The sequence below is a fragment of the Lonchura striata genome, chromosome 2 (assembly GCF_046129695.1).
Source record: "Lonchura striata isolate bLonStr1 chromosome 2, bLonStr1.mat, whole genome shotgun sequence".
NCBI classification, from domain to species: Eukaryota; Metazoa; Chordata; class Aves; order Passeriformes; family Estrildidae; genus Lonchura; species Lonchura striata.
The window spans coordinates 91,322,569-91,341,017 of record NC_134604.1 but is presented as its reverse complement, the minus strand read 5'-3'; the positions used below and the strand labels follow the sequence as shown (position 1 = coordinate 91,341,017).

Below are 18,449 nucleotides of genomic sequence, written 5' to 3'. Positions count from 1 at the left end.
AAATATTTACTTGAGTGAGCAATCTTTTGCACCTTCCTTCTTGTGTTCATGCATGTGTAAACAGTATTTGTGCTTCTAACCTTATAAGTGTTGTATAAAGGGAAACAAAATATATGGAAAAATGCATGCCAAAAAGATGAAAATTGCAGGGGATACATTTGTTTTGGACTTGTTCTTAGTTCATAAGACACACATTAGGTCCATCTTTGTCCCAGTTTCATTTTACTGTAATGATTATTTTGTTGGTATATTCATAGAACATCTATTTTTTAAATGGTGAGTGAATGGAAAATACTAATAACTGTAGGAGGTGCTGGACTCTTGCCTTTATTTCTGTTGAGTAGAAATGCTTAGAAATCATTAGTGCTGGGATATGTATGTATGTCTGGTTCATTTCTTGGTGGTTCTGCTGCTGTGAAAAGATGTAATGATATCATTCACAGTGTGGGGCAGGGGGAAGTAAGAAAGAAGCACTGAAGATGGTTTCTGCCTTCTCTTGCTCCAGGATCCTGTTTGGAAGTTCAGGAAAAGGCAACAAAATCTTACCTACCTTTAAATTAGCTTCTAATTTCTTGGATGCCTTCTAATCAGACATGGGTGGAAAAAAAATGTCTTGCAAGTATTGTAAAGATGCAACCTCTTCTGCACGTGCTTTTGTCTCTGAATAAATAATAGAGAGCACCAGCAGCTCTGCATTCTGAATCAGCATTGCCCTAAAGTCTTAATCTTACTTCATTTTGCTCATATGTTGTTTTCAGGTGTTCCTATTAAGTACACAATCCTTATCTGTATTACTTTGCTTGAGAGGTTGCTTGGTATATACCTCATGGTCGAGTGTCTCCAATCCCGGCCTGAGCTGCAGAGCAGTGTTTGTACTGTGATGCACTTCTGCTTAGCATGTAGCAGGTTATTTGAATTAACTTGTGCTTTTTATGGACACCATTGCCTGTGGTTGTCCCAGTCTACTGCTATCACATTTGTCTCTTGATGGAAACAGATGCCACTTTAGTAGACTACAAAAACCTTTATCTCCATTAATTGAAGGAACTTGAGGCTAAACTCTTATTTTTTCAAAGCGTTTCTACCTTGCTATTCAGGGAAAGGTAACTTCTTTGAAATTAGTGATTATTTTTATGTAGTTTTCCTACAGCTCTGTTCAGCCTGTTTGTCTTGGCCAACAGAAGGGACTGGGATGGGCTCCTTTCACCCAAAAACTCTTCCATCTTTGAGGGGAAAGAATCTAGCCATTATCGATTTCATAGTGTTCTAAGTTGTTGCTGAATTAGCAGAGAATCTGCAGCTCATATGGGGATTGTTTCTTACATCGTCTGAGCAATGTCTGCTAGCAGACAGCAGCAGATAGGAAATGTTTTTCCTTGAGGCTGTATGAGAGTGAGTGTGTCTCCTACTTATGTGTTGCATAAGAACTAATTGTTGACATTGGGCCAAACACATTAATAGTTACATTCTTCCCAGCTCGAGTTATTTTGGGATTAGGGTAACTTTCACCATGAGGGTGTAACTGTGATAGTTCTAAACACCAACAGACGCCAATACTGTGGTTTCCTCACAATCAGAGGCATTCATCCGACTGTCAGGATTTTAAAAGAGTTCAGCTACAGTTACTGGTTGTACTGAGCATATTCTTCTCTTGGCATCAAGGAATTGACTAAATTATGTGCATGTTCTTGTGGGTTCCAAGGGGAAAAATGTCCATCTGCAAATGTGTGGAGGAGGAGACACTCCAGTCATTTAAGCATAGGTGTTTAGGACCATTTAGTAAGCTCAGGTTACTGAAGATATCTACGGAGAGTAGGCAGATAAAACCAACCTATGTGAGATCTATGTTCTCTGATTTCTAAATGGGTGTGGCAGGGGCAGGGCATCTGGAGACAGCAACTTGTGTTTTCTGGGAATTGAGCCAGAACTATAGATTGCTTGCTCTTTTTTTGCCTGTTTTTTTTTTTTCTCCATTTTTAATAATATTGGCTCTTTAATAGAGCAGAAGGGTCTCATCCAAGTATTCTCAGCATCCTGAATCTAACTGAAAGGAGGGAATGCTGCCCTAGCTGTTCTTTCAACAATCTTTAAAAGAATAGAGGCATGTAAAGGAAAGAATCTTTTTTCCCCAAAACCCTCAAGTTGTTCTCTGTCAATACACAAAGTAATCTGTTTGGTTACTGTCGTAGTAACTATGTAAAAGGTGTTAGGCCCAGTTGTTAGTAAATTAAGCTTTTTAGTTCTCTTTTTGAACCTGAAGCATCATAACTTTATCAGGGAAATTACTGAAATATTTTCACACCGTATCAAACCATATCAGCATATTTCCTGTTTTTACTTCAGAAACCTAGTAGTTTCAGAAGTTGTCAGTGCAAGTTGATAAGAGGCCCAAACTGAAATAGGGGGAAAAGTCACATGTTTAATTCTGATAGGAAAAATTCTTTTTGGGAAACATGAACAGGAAGCTTGGCTAGAGTGATTGGCTGCTCATCTCTACCCCAGCTCTTTTTTTCTTTCTGTTTCCACAGTTACTGTAATTTTTGAAAACCATAAACAGACCTCTTCCTGTGTTTATAAAAGGGCCTATAAAGTTAAGATTCATTGTGCTTTACATCCAAGTTGTTTGTTTGTTGTAGATAGTATAGCTATGCTTTCAAAGTATTATGCTTCCCTTCAAAAGCACAAAGTTCTAAACTTTATTTGGCTCTGAAATGTTTCCTAGAGTTTTTCAAAGTAAATCCTTTCTTGTATTTTCTGGATCATAACCTTGGAGCAGGTCTGCTGTTTAATGTAATAGAAATGGCAATTGGTGGATGTTTTGTTTGGTTGTTTTGTTTTCTTGCCCAATTACCCAATGAAAATTGGCACAAGAAAAAGTAATCTTTAAATATCTTCACAATGTCTATATTGCTTTTGCAATTCCACTGATAAAATGTTTTGTGCCAGAAGAAGCACACATTTATGTCAAATGTTTTTTCTGCTCAAAGGCCTGCCAGCACTTTATCTGTGTGTTGTAAAATTCAACAGGAAGAAATGGAATATGTTGAACTCTTAGCAGCAGAGAAACACCAGGTTGAAGCCCTTAAAAACATGCAGCACCAAAACAAAAGCCTGTCTATGCTTGATGAAATTCTGGAAGATGTCAGGAAGGCAGCTGATAGACTGGAAGAGGAAATAGAAGAGCATGCCTTTGATGACAACAAATCTGTAAGTGATGCTTTACACTCAGTCTTTTCAGTGGAGTGTATTTATTTATAGTGGATGTTTGCCCTGTGTGTTTATCTTGTGTTATATGGTTGTTAGGATTTTAGTGATTGTTAAAGAGTGAGCAAACAGGAGTAATTGTTCCTTTTTGCTAGTGATTTCTGTGGTTTTGATTTGAAAGTTCTCCCTGCAGCTGCCACTTTGACAGGGCCAAGTGTAGGACATCTGAGTGATACAGCCTGTGATAGATGTGGCATCTCTGTGGTGGTGGGGACTGTGATGGTTGGACTTGGTGGGATATGGAGTTACCATGTTCAGCACTGTCTCCACTTCTTAATTTTCTTCAGAAGGTTATGGGCGAGCAAGAATACTTGCAGTTGGTTGTCACAGTCTGGGAAAAGATATATTGTTCTAAGGAAAGACCTGAAATGTGTTGTGTGATGTTACTTTCTTCCATGTCTGACTTCCTCTGTGTTTGTACCTTGGCCTACCTGCACTGATCCTTGTTTTTATGTTGCATGATGAGACAGGAGCCAGTAATACATCACTTTATTCTAGTGTCCCATTTTTCCATCCTCAAACAGACTAAATTTGCCCTGTTTGCACAAACACAGGTTACAGTTTATTTGGCTTCTGCTCTTGGGAGGTTTTTGTTGAATTCCAGGTTGACTCCCGAGGTGAGCATAGCTCTTGAGTTCTGCTGAGGAAGCCAAACCAGTTTCTCTGTAGCAGAGAGCCGTGAACCGTGTGTTGTTTTGTTTGGGTTTCTCTGTAGTTGAGCTCGAGCCGAGAGAAGTGGAGCGGATTTTGCTTTGGTGCGCAGCCCGATGCGAGCGGCCGTGGCCGCGGGAGCCGCGCGGGCGGTGCCGGGCCGGCGGGAGCGCCCCCTCCTGTCCCGCGGGGGCAGAGCGGCCCCGCCGCGGCCGCAGCCGGGGCGGGCAGCGCGCCACTGCTCCCGGCGCCTCCCGGCTCTGTGCTTGTGGCTCCATCCCTGAGAGAGATGGAATCATGAATGCAGCCTGGAGGACTTAGTGCTTCTCCATCACTGCAAGGAACCTGTTTTTAAACTAAAACAATGGAATTTTAGAATAGAGAAGCTTTAATACAGTAGTCAGCATTCTGATAAATTAAAAGATACACAAGCTTCTATTAAAATATAGCCAAATAGTGAAGTGTACCAGGTAAAATAATATAAAAAATCTGCACTACAGCCTGTGTTCAAGAATTGCTGTTCTGAGAAAAAATAGGTAGAAATAGTTCTTATAATCTCTCCTTCAAATTTACAGGATAGTGACCTTTTCTTAGCTTGGAATGCAATCTTTAGTTCAGATTTTTATGAATGGAACATCGCTTTGTAATCTTCAATTGGTTTTGTTCAAGGTAAGAAAATGTTACTTTTGAAGACATCAAGTTTTTATAAAGAGATTGAAAGATTTTTAGAGAAGAAACCTGCAGTATTTTTAGTTGGCATCAGCAAGTTCTGTAGAAACTTCAAGCACAGCTAATAGTTCTTCCATTATTATGATATGTGTAATTGACTCCCCTTTTTTTTATTTGTCTGATTGTTTTCTTTTTCTTAAAGGTAAGAGGTGTAAACTTTGAAGCTGTATTAAGGGTGGAAGAAGATGAAGCCAACTCCAAAAGAAATGCTTCAAAAAGAGAAGTAGAAGATGACTTAGGTCTTAGTATGCTTATTGATTCTCAGAACAATCAGTATATTCTTACTAAACCCAGAGATTCAACCATTCCTCGCGCCGATCATCATTTCATAAAGGTAATAATTTTAGAGACATTCTTGTCATTCACTTTTGGATTTAGTGCCATAAGTTCGCATATCAGTACTACTTGGTTGGAGTGAGTATAGTTTCAGCATTTGTCTCTCTGAAGTTGTCCCAGTATTCATGACTCTTCCATCTATGATGATTTAGCCATGTGTTCTCTACTCTTAGGTTTGTCTTCACAAGACTGATCATGATACCCCATGAATACTCTCTGTTTTTATTTGGCTTCTCTTTTTGCAGCTTTGGGCACTGTCCCTTCTGTCAGACTACAAAGTGTTAAAGCTACTGCTGTGCTTAATAAGCCACTTGCATGTTGTCAGTAGAGGGATTTACCTGGCTGTGCCTTGTGCAGAAAAAAGGGATACTGGAAAATACATAGACATTGTAGAGTTTTGATAGTATTTGTGCTTCATATGGAATAACTGGATTGGGATTTTTGTTTTAATTTAGTTCTGTTTCACCATCTTGTTTTAATGCAGGGTGTTATCCCACCCAGGAAATTGCCTACTTTCTATAATATAGTTAAAATATTTATAAATTGATTTAAAGTTCCCGACTTCCTTAAGGTCAGTACCTTATCTGCTTCATCTGAAAAACTGCTGTGCTTACACCTACAACAGCACTGAGGTTAATTTATAGAAATTTTGTTTGCTTTTCATGGGAAGTAGTCTACATTTAATTTTACAGTGCTGTTTATCTTTTGAAAGATAATAGTCTTCAATTTCATCCCAAATTTATGCATCCTTTATATGAATGCCTTTGTAAATCTTATGTATTTAGGATATTGTGACAATAGGAATGTTGTCTTTGCCGTGTGGGTGGCTGTGCACAACAATAGGATTGCCAACCATGTTTGGATATATCATCTGTGGAGTACTCTTAGGACCCTCAGGACTAAATAGTATCAAGGTAAGTGTGTAAGTTACTTCTTGACTGATTTAATTCGTTGAAGTCTTTAAAAGTAGTTTTAAAAGAATATGGTATTGCCAGCCTCAGATGTATTTATAAAAAAGATATCCCCCAAACCTGAACCTTTGCAAGAGGAGGGCTTGAAATTTTATGTCTTTGAATAATTTAGTTTTCAATTTTTTTTCTCTTATATAATTATGACAATTGTTGAAAGTGAAAACTGAAGGTTATGTGTTGAGGAAGTTTTATGCCAAGTGTTTTTTTTTTTTTTCTTTCTTCTTGATTTTAATCATAAATCATCACAGTTGGGAGCCACATTATTTAAATGGCATAAAATATACAGAAACTTGCAAAAAGTCAGTGTTGACAGTGGAGGAAGCATTTAAAACAAACAGTTCCCCAGAGAACATAGCTTGACTTTCTAGAGAGTTATTTAGCATCTCTGTAGTGCTTTCATCCACCCTGGTCCCCCTATTCCTCTCCCAGTACCCTGCCCACATTCCTGAAGCCTTTTGAACCTTTTTAGTTCCATCACGTGTACCCTGATTAGTGGCTCCTGTGAAACCACGAGCTGTGGTTGGCTGGACATGTTTTGATTAAGTGCTCTGGTGTGCATTAACAGATTGTTTAGCCAGCAGGCAAAACAGAACACATGCTAGGGCTGCACAGTAATGTCTGCTTAAGCTGCATGTGTCTATTGCATTGATATCGCTGAAACCACTTGGAACTTACTGTCTTTGTGACATCTGCTCCTACGTGGGCTTCTGTTGAAAATGATTGTTGAGCTCAAAAGCAGGGATTAGTAGAAATTGTAGGATTTTGTTGGTCTTGTATTGAAAGAGATTAAATAAACTCAACCTCTTTGTTGTACACGATTTCTGGGTTGAGAATGTCTGGAAAGTTTGATTACTTAGACTGAGAAACAAGTTTGTAAGCTTGGCATGAGAAAGATACCCAACAACTAATATTCAGGACTCTTACATTGATGAAGATTATGTGGTCAGAACAGGTATGAAAGAAATTTCTCAAGGACAGTTTAAGTGACTTGTCTTTTTCTTGTGGAGGTGTGATTAAACATTATTCACCTGGATAATACTCTTGTTGACTGGGTCTCTTTTCCATTTCCTAAAGAAGTTGAACGACTGAGGAGCTGAGGAGGCAGGTAGATTCTAATCTGGCAGAAAAGATGGTTTCCATATAAATACATAGAAAAGAAATACTAGGATTTTGGAATAAAATAGAATATTCCAGTCAACTGCCTGGACACTTCAGGGCTCAACAAAAGTTAAATCATATTATTAAGGGTGTTGTCCAAATGCCTCTTAAACACTGACAAGTGTAGGGCATCAATCAACTCTTTAGGAAGTGTGCTCCAGGGTTTAACCACCCACTCAGTAAAGAAATGCTTCCTAATGTCCTGTCTGAACCTCTCCTGGGGCATCTTTGAACCATTTCCACTCATCCTGTCAGTGCATACCAGTGAGAAGAGGCACTCAGCACCTCCCTGTCCACTTCCCTTCCACAGGAAACTGTAGAGAATGATGAGGTTGCCCCTCATCCTGCTTTTCTCCAAGCTGGGCAAACCCAGAGTCCTTAGCTGTTCCTCACAGGATGTTCCTTCCAGCCTTCCACCAGCTTTGTCCTCCTCTGGATGCATTCAAGGGCCTTCACATCCTCCTTCCATGGTGGGTCCCAGAACTGCACACTGCGCCAGGAGAGGCCACACCAACACGGAACACAGCAGGATAATTTTGAGTGACTGGTGATGCTCTGTTTGATGCACCCAGGATGGGGTTTGCCCTCTGGTGTCCCACACTGAGCCTGCTGTCCACCAGCACCCCCAGATCCCCCTCTGCAGGGCTGCTCTTCAGCCACTCCTCTCCTAATCCATACTTGTGCTTGGCATTACCCCATCCCAGGGGGATCAGAATCCAGCATTTTGCATTGTTAAATAATTTCCTTCCATTAATCATTGCCTAATGCTCCAGTGTATCTACATCCCTCTGCAAGGCATCTTGTCCCTCAAATGAGTGAACAGCATCTCCCAGTCTGTTATGAGCAGCAGACTTGTGAGTGGTGTGTTCATCTCCTTCATTCTGACATTGATCATGTATGTATCTATGGAACAGAACTGGCCTGAGAGCCCTGAGGGTACACCAGTTGCCAGCCAGAAGTATGCCTACTTTTCTGTTGTGATGAGGAAGACAACCACTTTTCTTGCTGTTGGATCCTTCTCTCTGTAGCACAAAGGCTGGTAACTAGGCTTGTCTGAGAGATGGATGTGTGGAGCCTGTAGGATGGAGAACAGAGCAGCAGACACAGTCTAGCAGAAAGATTATACCAATAGACCAATAAAGTAACTAGCAAGAAGTAGCTTTTGGAATGCAAGCCTTGGAGATTTAATAGTGCATGCATAAAACATAGCCTATTTTTTTTCAACCAGCAAGTAAGCTTACTGTTAAGGAAACTTTCCACTCTAACCATTCACAAGGCTCTCTGCCTTCTTCACCTTTGTGCCCTTGATTATCCCAAAGGTTGGTAGTTCACTGGCACTTGTTGCAGGCTTCTACTGAGAGTTCAGTCTCCATCTCAGTGTGCAGCTTGCCAGCCAAGCTCCCTGGGTCAGATGTATTCCTCAACACTTACCAAGAGCAATGAACATGTGCACTTCGGGTGACCAGCACTTTCCCACCAAATTACTGCCTAGTATTAGCCAGGTGATGGGAAAAATAATTGCTCTGGGAACTTCAGATGCCATATGAACAGCAAGTGAACTACCTGTTTAAATGTAATGAGAATAAATTTGTTTTGTAGTGTACTTTTAATTTTATATTATAAATTGACTGATGAGCACTGATTTTTTAAATTTTTTTCCTAAGTCTATTGTACAGGTGGAGACGTTAGGAGAGTTTGGTGTATTCTTCACTCTCTTTCTAGTTGGTCTGGAATTTTCTCCTGAAAGATTAAGAAAGGTAATTTTTTATAATACCCCTGCATTAAGGGATTTAATTGCTAATTACTGAAACTGCAGATTTCAGTTATATTTTAGTTTTTTACACACTCCCTACACTGGTGTAGCTTTGTACATTTTTGAAAAGACACATATGACATTTGCTTCTTCACTTTGGAAAGAATAGAATGCATTATTTATTCAGTGCCTCAAAGAAACCTGTGTTTACTCCCTATTTTAGTGAAACAGTTTGATTACTAGAAAAATCTCTCACAGTTTGACAGTCCATCTCTGCTTTAACATGCACTAATGTGCAGCTGCTGTTATGGAGTGTCAGTGATGTTTGCCATTCCTGTTATAAAAAAATCCAAAAGTTTAAGTACTGCATACTGAATTGATAATTCATATTCAACTGGCTAATAAACTGATTAAGCAAGTATGTTAACACAATCTGGAGTATTAAATTACATGGCCATTAGAATTCAGTAAAAACTACAAGTTTCTTTTGGTCTTAATTTAAAAAGAAAAAGTTGTAAGCCAACTATAATTTTAATAGTGGAAAGTATGGCTACAGATATGTGAAGACTGTATTAAAGAATTGCACTATGTGATCTGTTCCTAAACAGATCATTGTGAGTTTATGATACTAGAAAAGCTTTAATTGAAATATGTCACAATTAATGACCATTTAGCTTAATCTGCTGCTTCTAGTCCATCTAAAGTCCAAGATAAAAATCAATAATTCAAGGGTTCCTAAACTGTAGTAGGTAAATTGCTGGTTCAGATTTGCTTCTGCACTGGTTTGGGGCAGGTTACTGGTATTGGTGACTGATTTTGCCATACACATTTTTTCTTCATCTTAGAATGACATCCAATAACTGCTCTTTCATTTGATAATTTTAATGTATTTCAACCCATACTGGACAATTTGGCTGTGAGCTTTGGGAATTTCACCTGGTTTCTGGTAGGGAGTCTTTTGGGGTAGAATATCTACTCAGTGTTGCAAGTTAGTGTGACAGTCTATGATTCTGTGCCCCAGTACTACAGCCCCAAATTACACATCTCTAACTGCTTGTTTGCAATGAAAAGCATTGTAACTTAGCAGTGAGAAAGGTGCCATAAGAACTTGTTTTCTTCTTAAGGTATGGAAAATATCTTTGCAAGGACCATGCTACATGACAGTTCTGATGATTGCCTTTGGTTTACTATGGGGGCACTTGCTCCAAATTAGACCAACACAGAGCGTCTTCATTTCCACTTGTTTGTCTTTGTCAAGCACACCACTGGTGTCCAGATTTCTTGCAGGTAGTGTTCGAGGAGATAAAGAAGGTAAATATGACTTTAAATATGGACTACTGTAGTATCTAATAAAATTCGAAAGAAGTTGATGTTGTAATATTACAAGAGAAGCCAGATAAAAAAAGAAAACAAAACCCACTCTTAAGCCTGGTTTGCAAACAATCATCCTTATTTAACACTGGCCAGTGTGGTGTGTATTCTTGCTAGGAAGTGTACTTGATTTGTAAGTAGCCAGTCCTCTTTGGGCAAAGACAGCGTAGTACCACCGTTGTAGTACTCTTCATTGAGAACTGACTTTACTGAGTGTCTGGAATCATTGAATTTTTTCAGAGATTACCAAGTTAGCCTACTGCTACCTGTTATCAGGGCAGAAAGTTTAATTTAAAAAATTCACATCCTTCTTCAGGAAACAGAAACCAGTTCAGATGGTCTAACAGCTAACAGCTCTTCAAATAGGGACCTTCAAGGGCCATATTTCTAGCTTCTCAAATACTTGTAAATGTTTCCTTTTGAAAGTTTTGACATTGTGCTTTCTTCCACTTAAATCTCCCTCATACAAAGTATGTTAAAGTACTCTTCACGCTCTAGAATATTCATTCTAATGCAAAAATTCAAGGTGTATATTTTACTCATGCTTGCTCAAGTGTGTCTCTTCAGAATAAAGCCTGTATACTCTCAGTAGAGGAATTTCACTCAATGAGTTATTAATGCTTAACTGCTGAGCAAAGTCTATGTTTTTATTTGCAACAGAAATTTCATATTAATGTTTTGTTTATATTTTAGTAAGTCTTCATAGATTAATTTACCTACTAATGGGGAAAAAAATTGTCTGTAAACTGCTTTGAATAACCTTCAGCCCATTAAGAGCTATATTGGGCTTCAATTTGATTAAGCCTTTTCTAGATTTCTGAGCGTTTGCAAGCGTTCATGGTTTCTGATGACTGTTTCCATGACCACTTTGCTGGTGTACAGGAGATATTGACTACAGCAGCGTGCTGCTTGGCATGTTGGTGATGCAGGATGTGCAGCTTGGTTTATTTATAGCTGTCATGCCTACGCTTATTCAAGCAGGAGTGAGCACGTATTCCAGGTAAGAAAAAAATCACTGTATGGATCTTCCCTCTACCCTTTGCAATTAGTATGTAGATTGCCAATATGAATGTGAAAGCATTGCAGTTAATGTCAATTCCATGGAAAATAGGCACTCTGTTCTGGGAGATTTCCTTTACTGTTCGTACTTGTGAAGTAGAAACCTGTAGTAGTCGTACAAAAGTAGTTATATGAAAATAGTCTCTTTGCTTTAACTGCTTTAATCCTGTGTGGTCATTAAAATTTTGAATAAAAAGTTTATTACTGTAAAAAATCGAGTTAATTTCTTCACTTAATTTATTCCTACAGGGCACGTTTTTGTCAAAGACTAAGCAATAGTAGTGTTGTGCCTACTGGCTTACCTTGGAGATCAGTAAAAGAAACTCTTTCTGAGTCAACATGGAAGTAAATTCCATGTTGAATTTACTTCCATGGAAAGAGGTTTCTGGGCACTCTGCAGTTTAGTCTTTTAGTCTTAGTCTTGTTTACTAATATATCTAAATACCTTCCTGTTTTGAGCATTTATGGAATTAGGTATTTTCATTTATGGGGAACTGGTTGGGAAGTATGAGAGCCTTGAAAGAAACTTCTTGTTTGTTTTTGTCTTACAGCATTTTCAAGGAAATTCTGAGAATACTGATACTGATTGGCCAAATTCTGTTTTCTCTGGCTGCTGTTTTTCTTCTGTGTCTTGTTATAAAGACTTATCTCATAGGACCTTATTACCGCAAGTTGCACACAGAAAGCAAAGGGAATAAAGAAATCCTCATTCTGGGAATAACTGCATTCACCTTCCTTATGTTAACGGTAAGCTTTTGAATTGATACAACATTTTTATACATGTGGCAGTTTACTTCATCAGTATCACAAAAGCCATCACACTTAGTGTTATTGCATATACATGTGCCTCCGTAATTATTTGGTTTGAAATTGTTTTAAAACAATCCCCAAATGTGCAGATGATTCCTTTATTATAGCACAGATGAGTAAGAAGAGATACAATTTGAATGTGAATCAGCTGAAATTCTGCTGTTAGCTTTTAATACAGCCAGTTTAGGAATCATGATCTGAGTTTTAATTGTAGGCTACTTCATGCATTTGATAATCATTCAGTATGGGTTTTGAGATACTGATAATGTCATTTGTGACATTTGCTCACAAGTTTCTTCTCAATAGCAAATTCTCAACATGGTTGTTACTATAAAATAATTTTTTTTTTTGTGTGAGAGACACACTTTGGTATGAAGTTAAGAAAGTAGAGAAATGCCTTAAGGTATATAGATTTTGATTAATGCTATTGGGTGTAGTTAATTTTCCCCTGAATTCTCCCTTTTTGTTTCGATCTCATGTTTCAGCCTTCTGAAAAACTGTACTGCTGGAGAGCAGAATGTGACAGTTGCTTGATAATGCTGTGGGTTTGACACTCCATTATCCTGAATGTGCAGATTGTTACATTCCCCGAGAATAATTAAGCCAAAAAGTTTCTGTGCCTGTTTTCTAGGGGTGTTTGCTTAGTTACTACAGTCCAACAGGAAAAGCTGACCTTCTTCAAGAAGAAGGTTTAAAAGAAGTTAGTGAGACTGTTGCTTTAGTTAGTGACTTCTGTATGAGTTAAAAATTCCATTGCTCTAAACAGCTATTCATATTTCAAATGTGTCCTCTAATAAGAGAAGAAACAAAACTAGTCTCACCTTTTTACTTTCTAACAAGCAAACATTACAGTTGTAGCACTTTTTTTTAATAAAAAACAGCAAAGAAACCATTGAAGTTGTGTAAAATATTATGGTGTCTAGAAGCAGTTTTGCTTTAATTAAAACCATGGCCTACATAGAATTTGGCTTCTTATTCCCAAATTGCATTTAAAATATACACAGAGTTTGTCTACATGACTTTGCACAATACATGTGTATACACAAACATGGTGAAGGGAATATGTTTGAGTTTGTTGGATTTATACTGCAAACCCAGAAGGCTTCTTCAGCATTTTCAAAATTCTTTCCTTTTAAAGTTGATGAATAATTTATCAAAGAGAATGCTACAAAGGATACTGCAGGTAACTTCAGTGAACCAGTTGAGATGCTTGATATTCACTGACATTTATAAATTCATTGTAGTAATGGTACAAGTTACATTTTGAACACACAAACTTAAAAAAATGTAAAAAGTGAAAAAGTGTTTGCTTATTGAATTGCATAGGTGAACAAACAAATCTTCTGAAAAACCAATCTTATAGATGGTATAGATGCTGTACTTTGTCACGAGTACAAACATAGGATGAGTGATTGTAATCTAAGATGAAAAAAAATGTTGCATATCTTTGGAAAGGTTAAATTAAGGTTTTTGGGTGCCAGGTAGGAAAACAATTAAACTGTCACAGATTCTGCAATGATCTTTCTCCTCCTATTTAAACCAAGCCTAAATATTGAAGGAGCTTATATAATGAATCTGCAAACACAGAATTTTCTATACTGGTGTAATTCTAAAAAAGCTTTTGAATCTGTAGATGGGCAATAAGAGAGTGCCTATTTCAGCATCCTTAACCAAAGACAACTCTGTGACTCCATTTAGAAAATTTGAGATACATTTTTAAATAAAAGAATTTAATTCACTGTCTAGCATTGTGAGTTACTTTGCAGGGCACATTATATCCAATACATAAAAAAGAGACTAGGAATGATAGGGTGTTTCTGCCTCATGGTATAGTTGCTTATTACATGCTTCAGTGTTGGCTGGGTTTCTGGGGTCCAGCTAAGCTTATTCAGTATTTGGATTCATGTGTAACACCAGCACATGTAATACTCATTATTTATTTTGCTTGGTTCCTGTGTTTGAAAAATCTCAGATGATTAATTAAACAAGAATTGCCGTTTCCCTGCTGGTAAGGGCAATTTCTGTATGGGAGAAAGTAGGGAAGGTGAGACAGTAAGAGGTTCCTATAGTGCAGTGTGAGTAAGCAATTTTCATAGAAGGATTATCATGTCAATTGAGGAGTTTTTAGTATGGTTGTGACTTTTGAGTATTTCTGAACTCAAGTCACTTAGGTAACACTGCAGCTTGTTACACCTGCAGATATTTTAGTAAGACTTGGAGCTTAAGATACCCTTTCTGTTCCCAGTATTCTCAGAAATAATTGAACTTCCCGTATCTTTTATCCTTTTATCCAGCTAGTTAGGCAGATTAGGGTTGGGAAGTGGGGATTGTGTCAAGTGCCAATCCTTAATAGTGTAGATGACATTGAGACACAGTTGTGCATCTTTGAATCATGTACCTTATCTTCAGTAATAAAGGTTCAGTAGATCATTATTGTACTTCCAGCAACTCCTCTTCAAGCTTTGAGTTATGCAGATAGCAGTTTGTTTGTTTGTTTGTTTTAATTGATGAACTGTTCTCCTGAATTGCAACATAAGCAATAAATCAAACTTGTGGTTTTAAACATGACCATTCAGGATCAATGGCCAAACTGGCAACTGTAAGTGAAGATTTTTTCCAGGATGAACTGAAGAATATGCCAGCCTAAGGATTCATTGGTGGTGTTGCTTTTTCATATTCTATATGTACAGAAACATTACAAGGAAAATTGTTTAAAACACTGATAATGAAGTGCTGCTGTATTGGAAACCTGCAGGACAACAGTAGTCAATTTTACTGTTTTTTGAAACTGAAATTGTGGAATGTTATAAGGAATATAGAAAAATATAAAATCTGACCTGACAAGAAGGACAGCAGTTACATTTACATGTTTATAGGACTGTGCAGACACATGGGATAAAAGTAGCTTCTAGTTTCACTGCCTGATAGTTGACCTGGGATGCTGGCAGCAAGTGGAGGCAAATTGCCAGTTTGCTTTATACACTGAAAAGAAAATACAGTGATGTTATTGCAGTACTTTACATATGAAAATGTACAAGGTTTTTGTGCAGTGTCTTATGGATATTGTTACTAGTATTGGAATATCATTCTTTGCTTGCCTGAAGTACTTCTCAATGGCTTATAAACTGCTTATGAACTCTTTTCTTTTTTCAATTAAAAGAAGTTTAAGGAGGAACTGTAATCTCAAATATTTTAGTTAATTATTTCATAAAATACAGTTGAGATGGAGCTTTTACAAGGTTCACTTAAAATTGTTTCAATTTCCATTACAGCTTCACTTTCTTGAAATGCAAGTTTAAAATTCACCTCTTTACTCTTGAGTTACATTTAAGTTACTAAAGCCTAAAATTCTAATACTTTTATTTCCACAAAAAATTTATTTCATTTCAGTGGCTTACGATGTTCATTAAGCTTCTGTGATAATTAAAGAGTAGAAATAAGATAGACATCATTAGAGAATATAAGCAAAACAACTGCTGAACAGATGGTTGAGATTTGCCCAGAACATGTTATAGCAGTAATGTTTATTTCTTTATTTATTGATGTGGTGGAACATTTCAACATAAAAATCCGATATTCTAGTGAAAGCAAAGCAATCCTTTCTGAATTGGAGTAAAATGAGGCCCTTGAATACAACTGAAAACTAAGTTATGCTGAGAAAAGCATGTGAATTGACAAAGTTTTTCATGTAATTTTGACTGAAAAGGCTTTCTGTAACGTAAGAGTTGAGAAGAGGACAGTGCAAAGCCTGGGGATTAGTAGTGGCTAAAGCTCTGTTGGTAAATGCTGAACATTAGAAGTGATGCAAGCAGAGAGGGAATACTAAATGCTCAAGACTCTCCAGGTTTTGCTTATGTAAAAAACTCTGCTGTGAATGCCTTCCTTTTCTAACCTAGTTGATTCTGTAAATCTGAAGAACAAATTGGAGGAGGGGAGAGAGTCTTAAGCAGATGATATAATTGCTTGGTTCTTTTCTTGCTCTCTGATACACTTTACACTCTTCTGTATGTAGAGTGACCTATGGCTTTTGTAGAGCTGAAGTTAGAGACTAGACAAGAAACAGTAAATCTTGCCTGGTTTTTTACTAGGCCCTTGAGCTTATACTTGGCTTGCCATAAACTGAAGAAATGTAATTCAGTTTTTATGCTATGGGAATAAATTCCCAGTTAGACTTGCAGTTTGCTCCAGTTATGTCTGATGCCTTCTGAACAAACATGTTTCTTTCACACTCAAATTGCTCCTTGCTTGAAGAGTGATACTCACAACAGTGCACTATCATTCAATTCTGGTACAAGGTATGCTGCATGTCTCCCTTTATGGTAACCTAATCCCGTCCGAGGGAATTTTTAAAATATTAGTTATAAAAGTTTTGATGTAGAGCTCTGTTGCAGTTGATAGCACTAAAGTATGGGAAGATTATAGCTGAGTAGTAAAAATAATTCCAACTTCATTTGAATAGACTATATTGGACCGTAATCATCCACAAGAGGCTATGACTTTTAAAACAACTAATGTATGATTGAAAAGAACTTAAGTGTTTTCTATTTATAACTGTTTCCTTAATTTTATTCATCTCTTGGTGATTTTAAAGTTCTTCATTTATATATTGCCTTCTTTTCTCTTACAATTTTAAATTGTTCTAAAAAGCACTGAAATTCCTTTTGTTTTAAAATGAGAATTACTTTACCTTTTTTGCTTTCATGATCAGCAACTAATTATATTAGTTGACAGAACCAATTTATTACCTTAAATAGCTTGCAATAAATTACAGAGCGTTATCACAAATACAGTTACGTGATGAGTATTCAGACATTATTGTTTCAATACACAAAAGTCTTGGGTGTTATTTTTAGGTGCCATCTTATGCATAGTGTGGAGACATTTATTTTCTTTTGCACTCCTCCATTAAGTTCTTGTTGCCTGAGTTTTTGTTTAATATCTTACAGTAAAACATCATTCAAGATATAATGAATGGTGTCCATAAATGTGCTATAGTGTATTCTTGCTTAATCTAAATTAGAATAAAACTAAGTAGTTGGTTTTAAATGTTCTATTAATATTAATAACGTTGTCCTTTCTCAGCAAGATGACCATCTGCAGCTGCATGACTTTGAAGTAATTATTTTAAAACATACTTTATACCATACCATACATTAGAAGTGCAGTTGGCTTTTTTTTAGCGTTCCAAACCTTGCCTTAAGCAGTTGCTTTGTGTTTTGTTTAGTCTCTTTACATGTTTCATCTCTTCTTCTAGTACAGCATTAAAATATTAAAAAAGAATGAAGCAGTCTGATTCTTTCAAGTAGTCATTGTGCTTCATTTCAGCAGTTTACTTTACACACTTAAATGAATCCTTGTTCAGTAAAACACTTTGGAATCAAATTTACAATAATAAAATATTATTTACGCCAGGGACTTCTGCTAGATTGAGACTATTCTCCCAAATATAAGCTTAGATTTTCATTTTTCCCTCTTGTTTGACAGCTGGAAAATAACTTGTTCTTATGCTTTATTTCACAGCCTCAGTGTATTATGTAATCCTGATTCCAAAGCTGCCATAGTCTCTCTCTGACTTGTGAGTTCAGATGCTGTCTGTAAGGGTCATATGAAATATTGCAGTGTAGATTAAGAAATTTTTTTTGGTTTTGTGGGAAAGGACATAACATAAAGGGATAAACCAGATTTGTGAGTCTTCAGTATAATACAATAGTGCAGAACATTGATATACATGCATTGAGTTCTGTTTGTTGTTGAACTTGCATAAAGACATAGTAATTTCCTGCATTTGGTATGATGTAAAGTTTTATAGTTTCACTTTGAAATGGTATATAAAGTCACTCAGCAGTAGATTCTCTGTTATTCCTTAACAGATCACAGAGCTGTTGGATGTTTCAATGGAGCTGGGATGCTTCTTAGCTGGAGCTCTGATCTCTTCTCAGGGTCACATGGTAACTGAGGAGATTATGTGCTGTATTGAACCAATACGTGACTTTCTTGCCATCATTTTCTTTGCATCTATAGGTAACTTCCAAGAAATCTTACTTTAAAATATTTGATACTTATATTTAATATTAAATAATGTTAAATCTATGCTATACAAAAATATATAATATATAAAAACATAGCTTACAATATGGGTGAGGAGAAAAAATATTGTCTACAATGTGAGGGGAGGTGAGAGATTTTATTTTGTTAAAATACTGTACTGTTAATTGATCACAACATTGGTTTGCCTTTGCTATTACTTTAAATGTAACATTCAGTTTCAGAAGCCATTTCGATGTTGTACTTCCAAGTCTTGGTTTAGTGTCAGTTTTTCAATGTTAATTCTGAAATCATCTTACTTA

At 36.9% G+C, this 18,449-nt stretch overlaps 1 protein-coding gene across 2 annotated transcripts in view; it reads left to right on the top strand.

Moving 5' to 3' along the window:
- Positions 1–18,449, top strand: part of SLC9D1 (solute carrier family 9 member D1) — a 33,370-nt gene that overhangs the window by 4,353 nt on the left and 10,568 nt on the right. For both annotated transcript variants that reach the window (XM_021545556.3, XM_077781563.1), the window contains exons 3-10: positions 3,028–3,207; positions 4,787–4,978; positions 5,766–5,894; positions 8,774–8,866; positions 9,987–10,173; positions 11,116–11,233; positions 11,844–12,039; positions 17,973–18,123. In XM_021545556.3, coding sequence (XP_021401231.2) covers positions 3,028–3,207; positions 4,787–4,978; positions 5,766–5,894; positions 8,774–8,866; positions 9,987–10,173; positions 11,116–11,233; positions 11,844–12,039; positions 17,973–18,123 — 1,246 coding nt within the window. The remainder of the gene's footprint in view (positions 1–3,027; positions 3,208–4,786; positions 4,979–5,765; positions 5,895–8,773; positions 8,867–9,986; positions 10,174–11,115; positions 11,234–11,843; positions 12,040–17,972; positions 18,124–18,449) is intronic.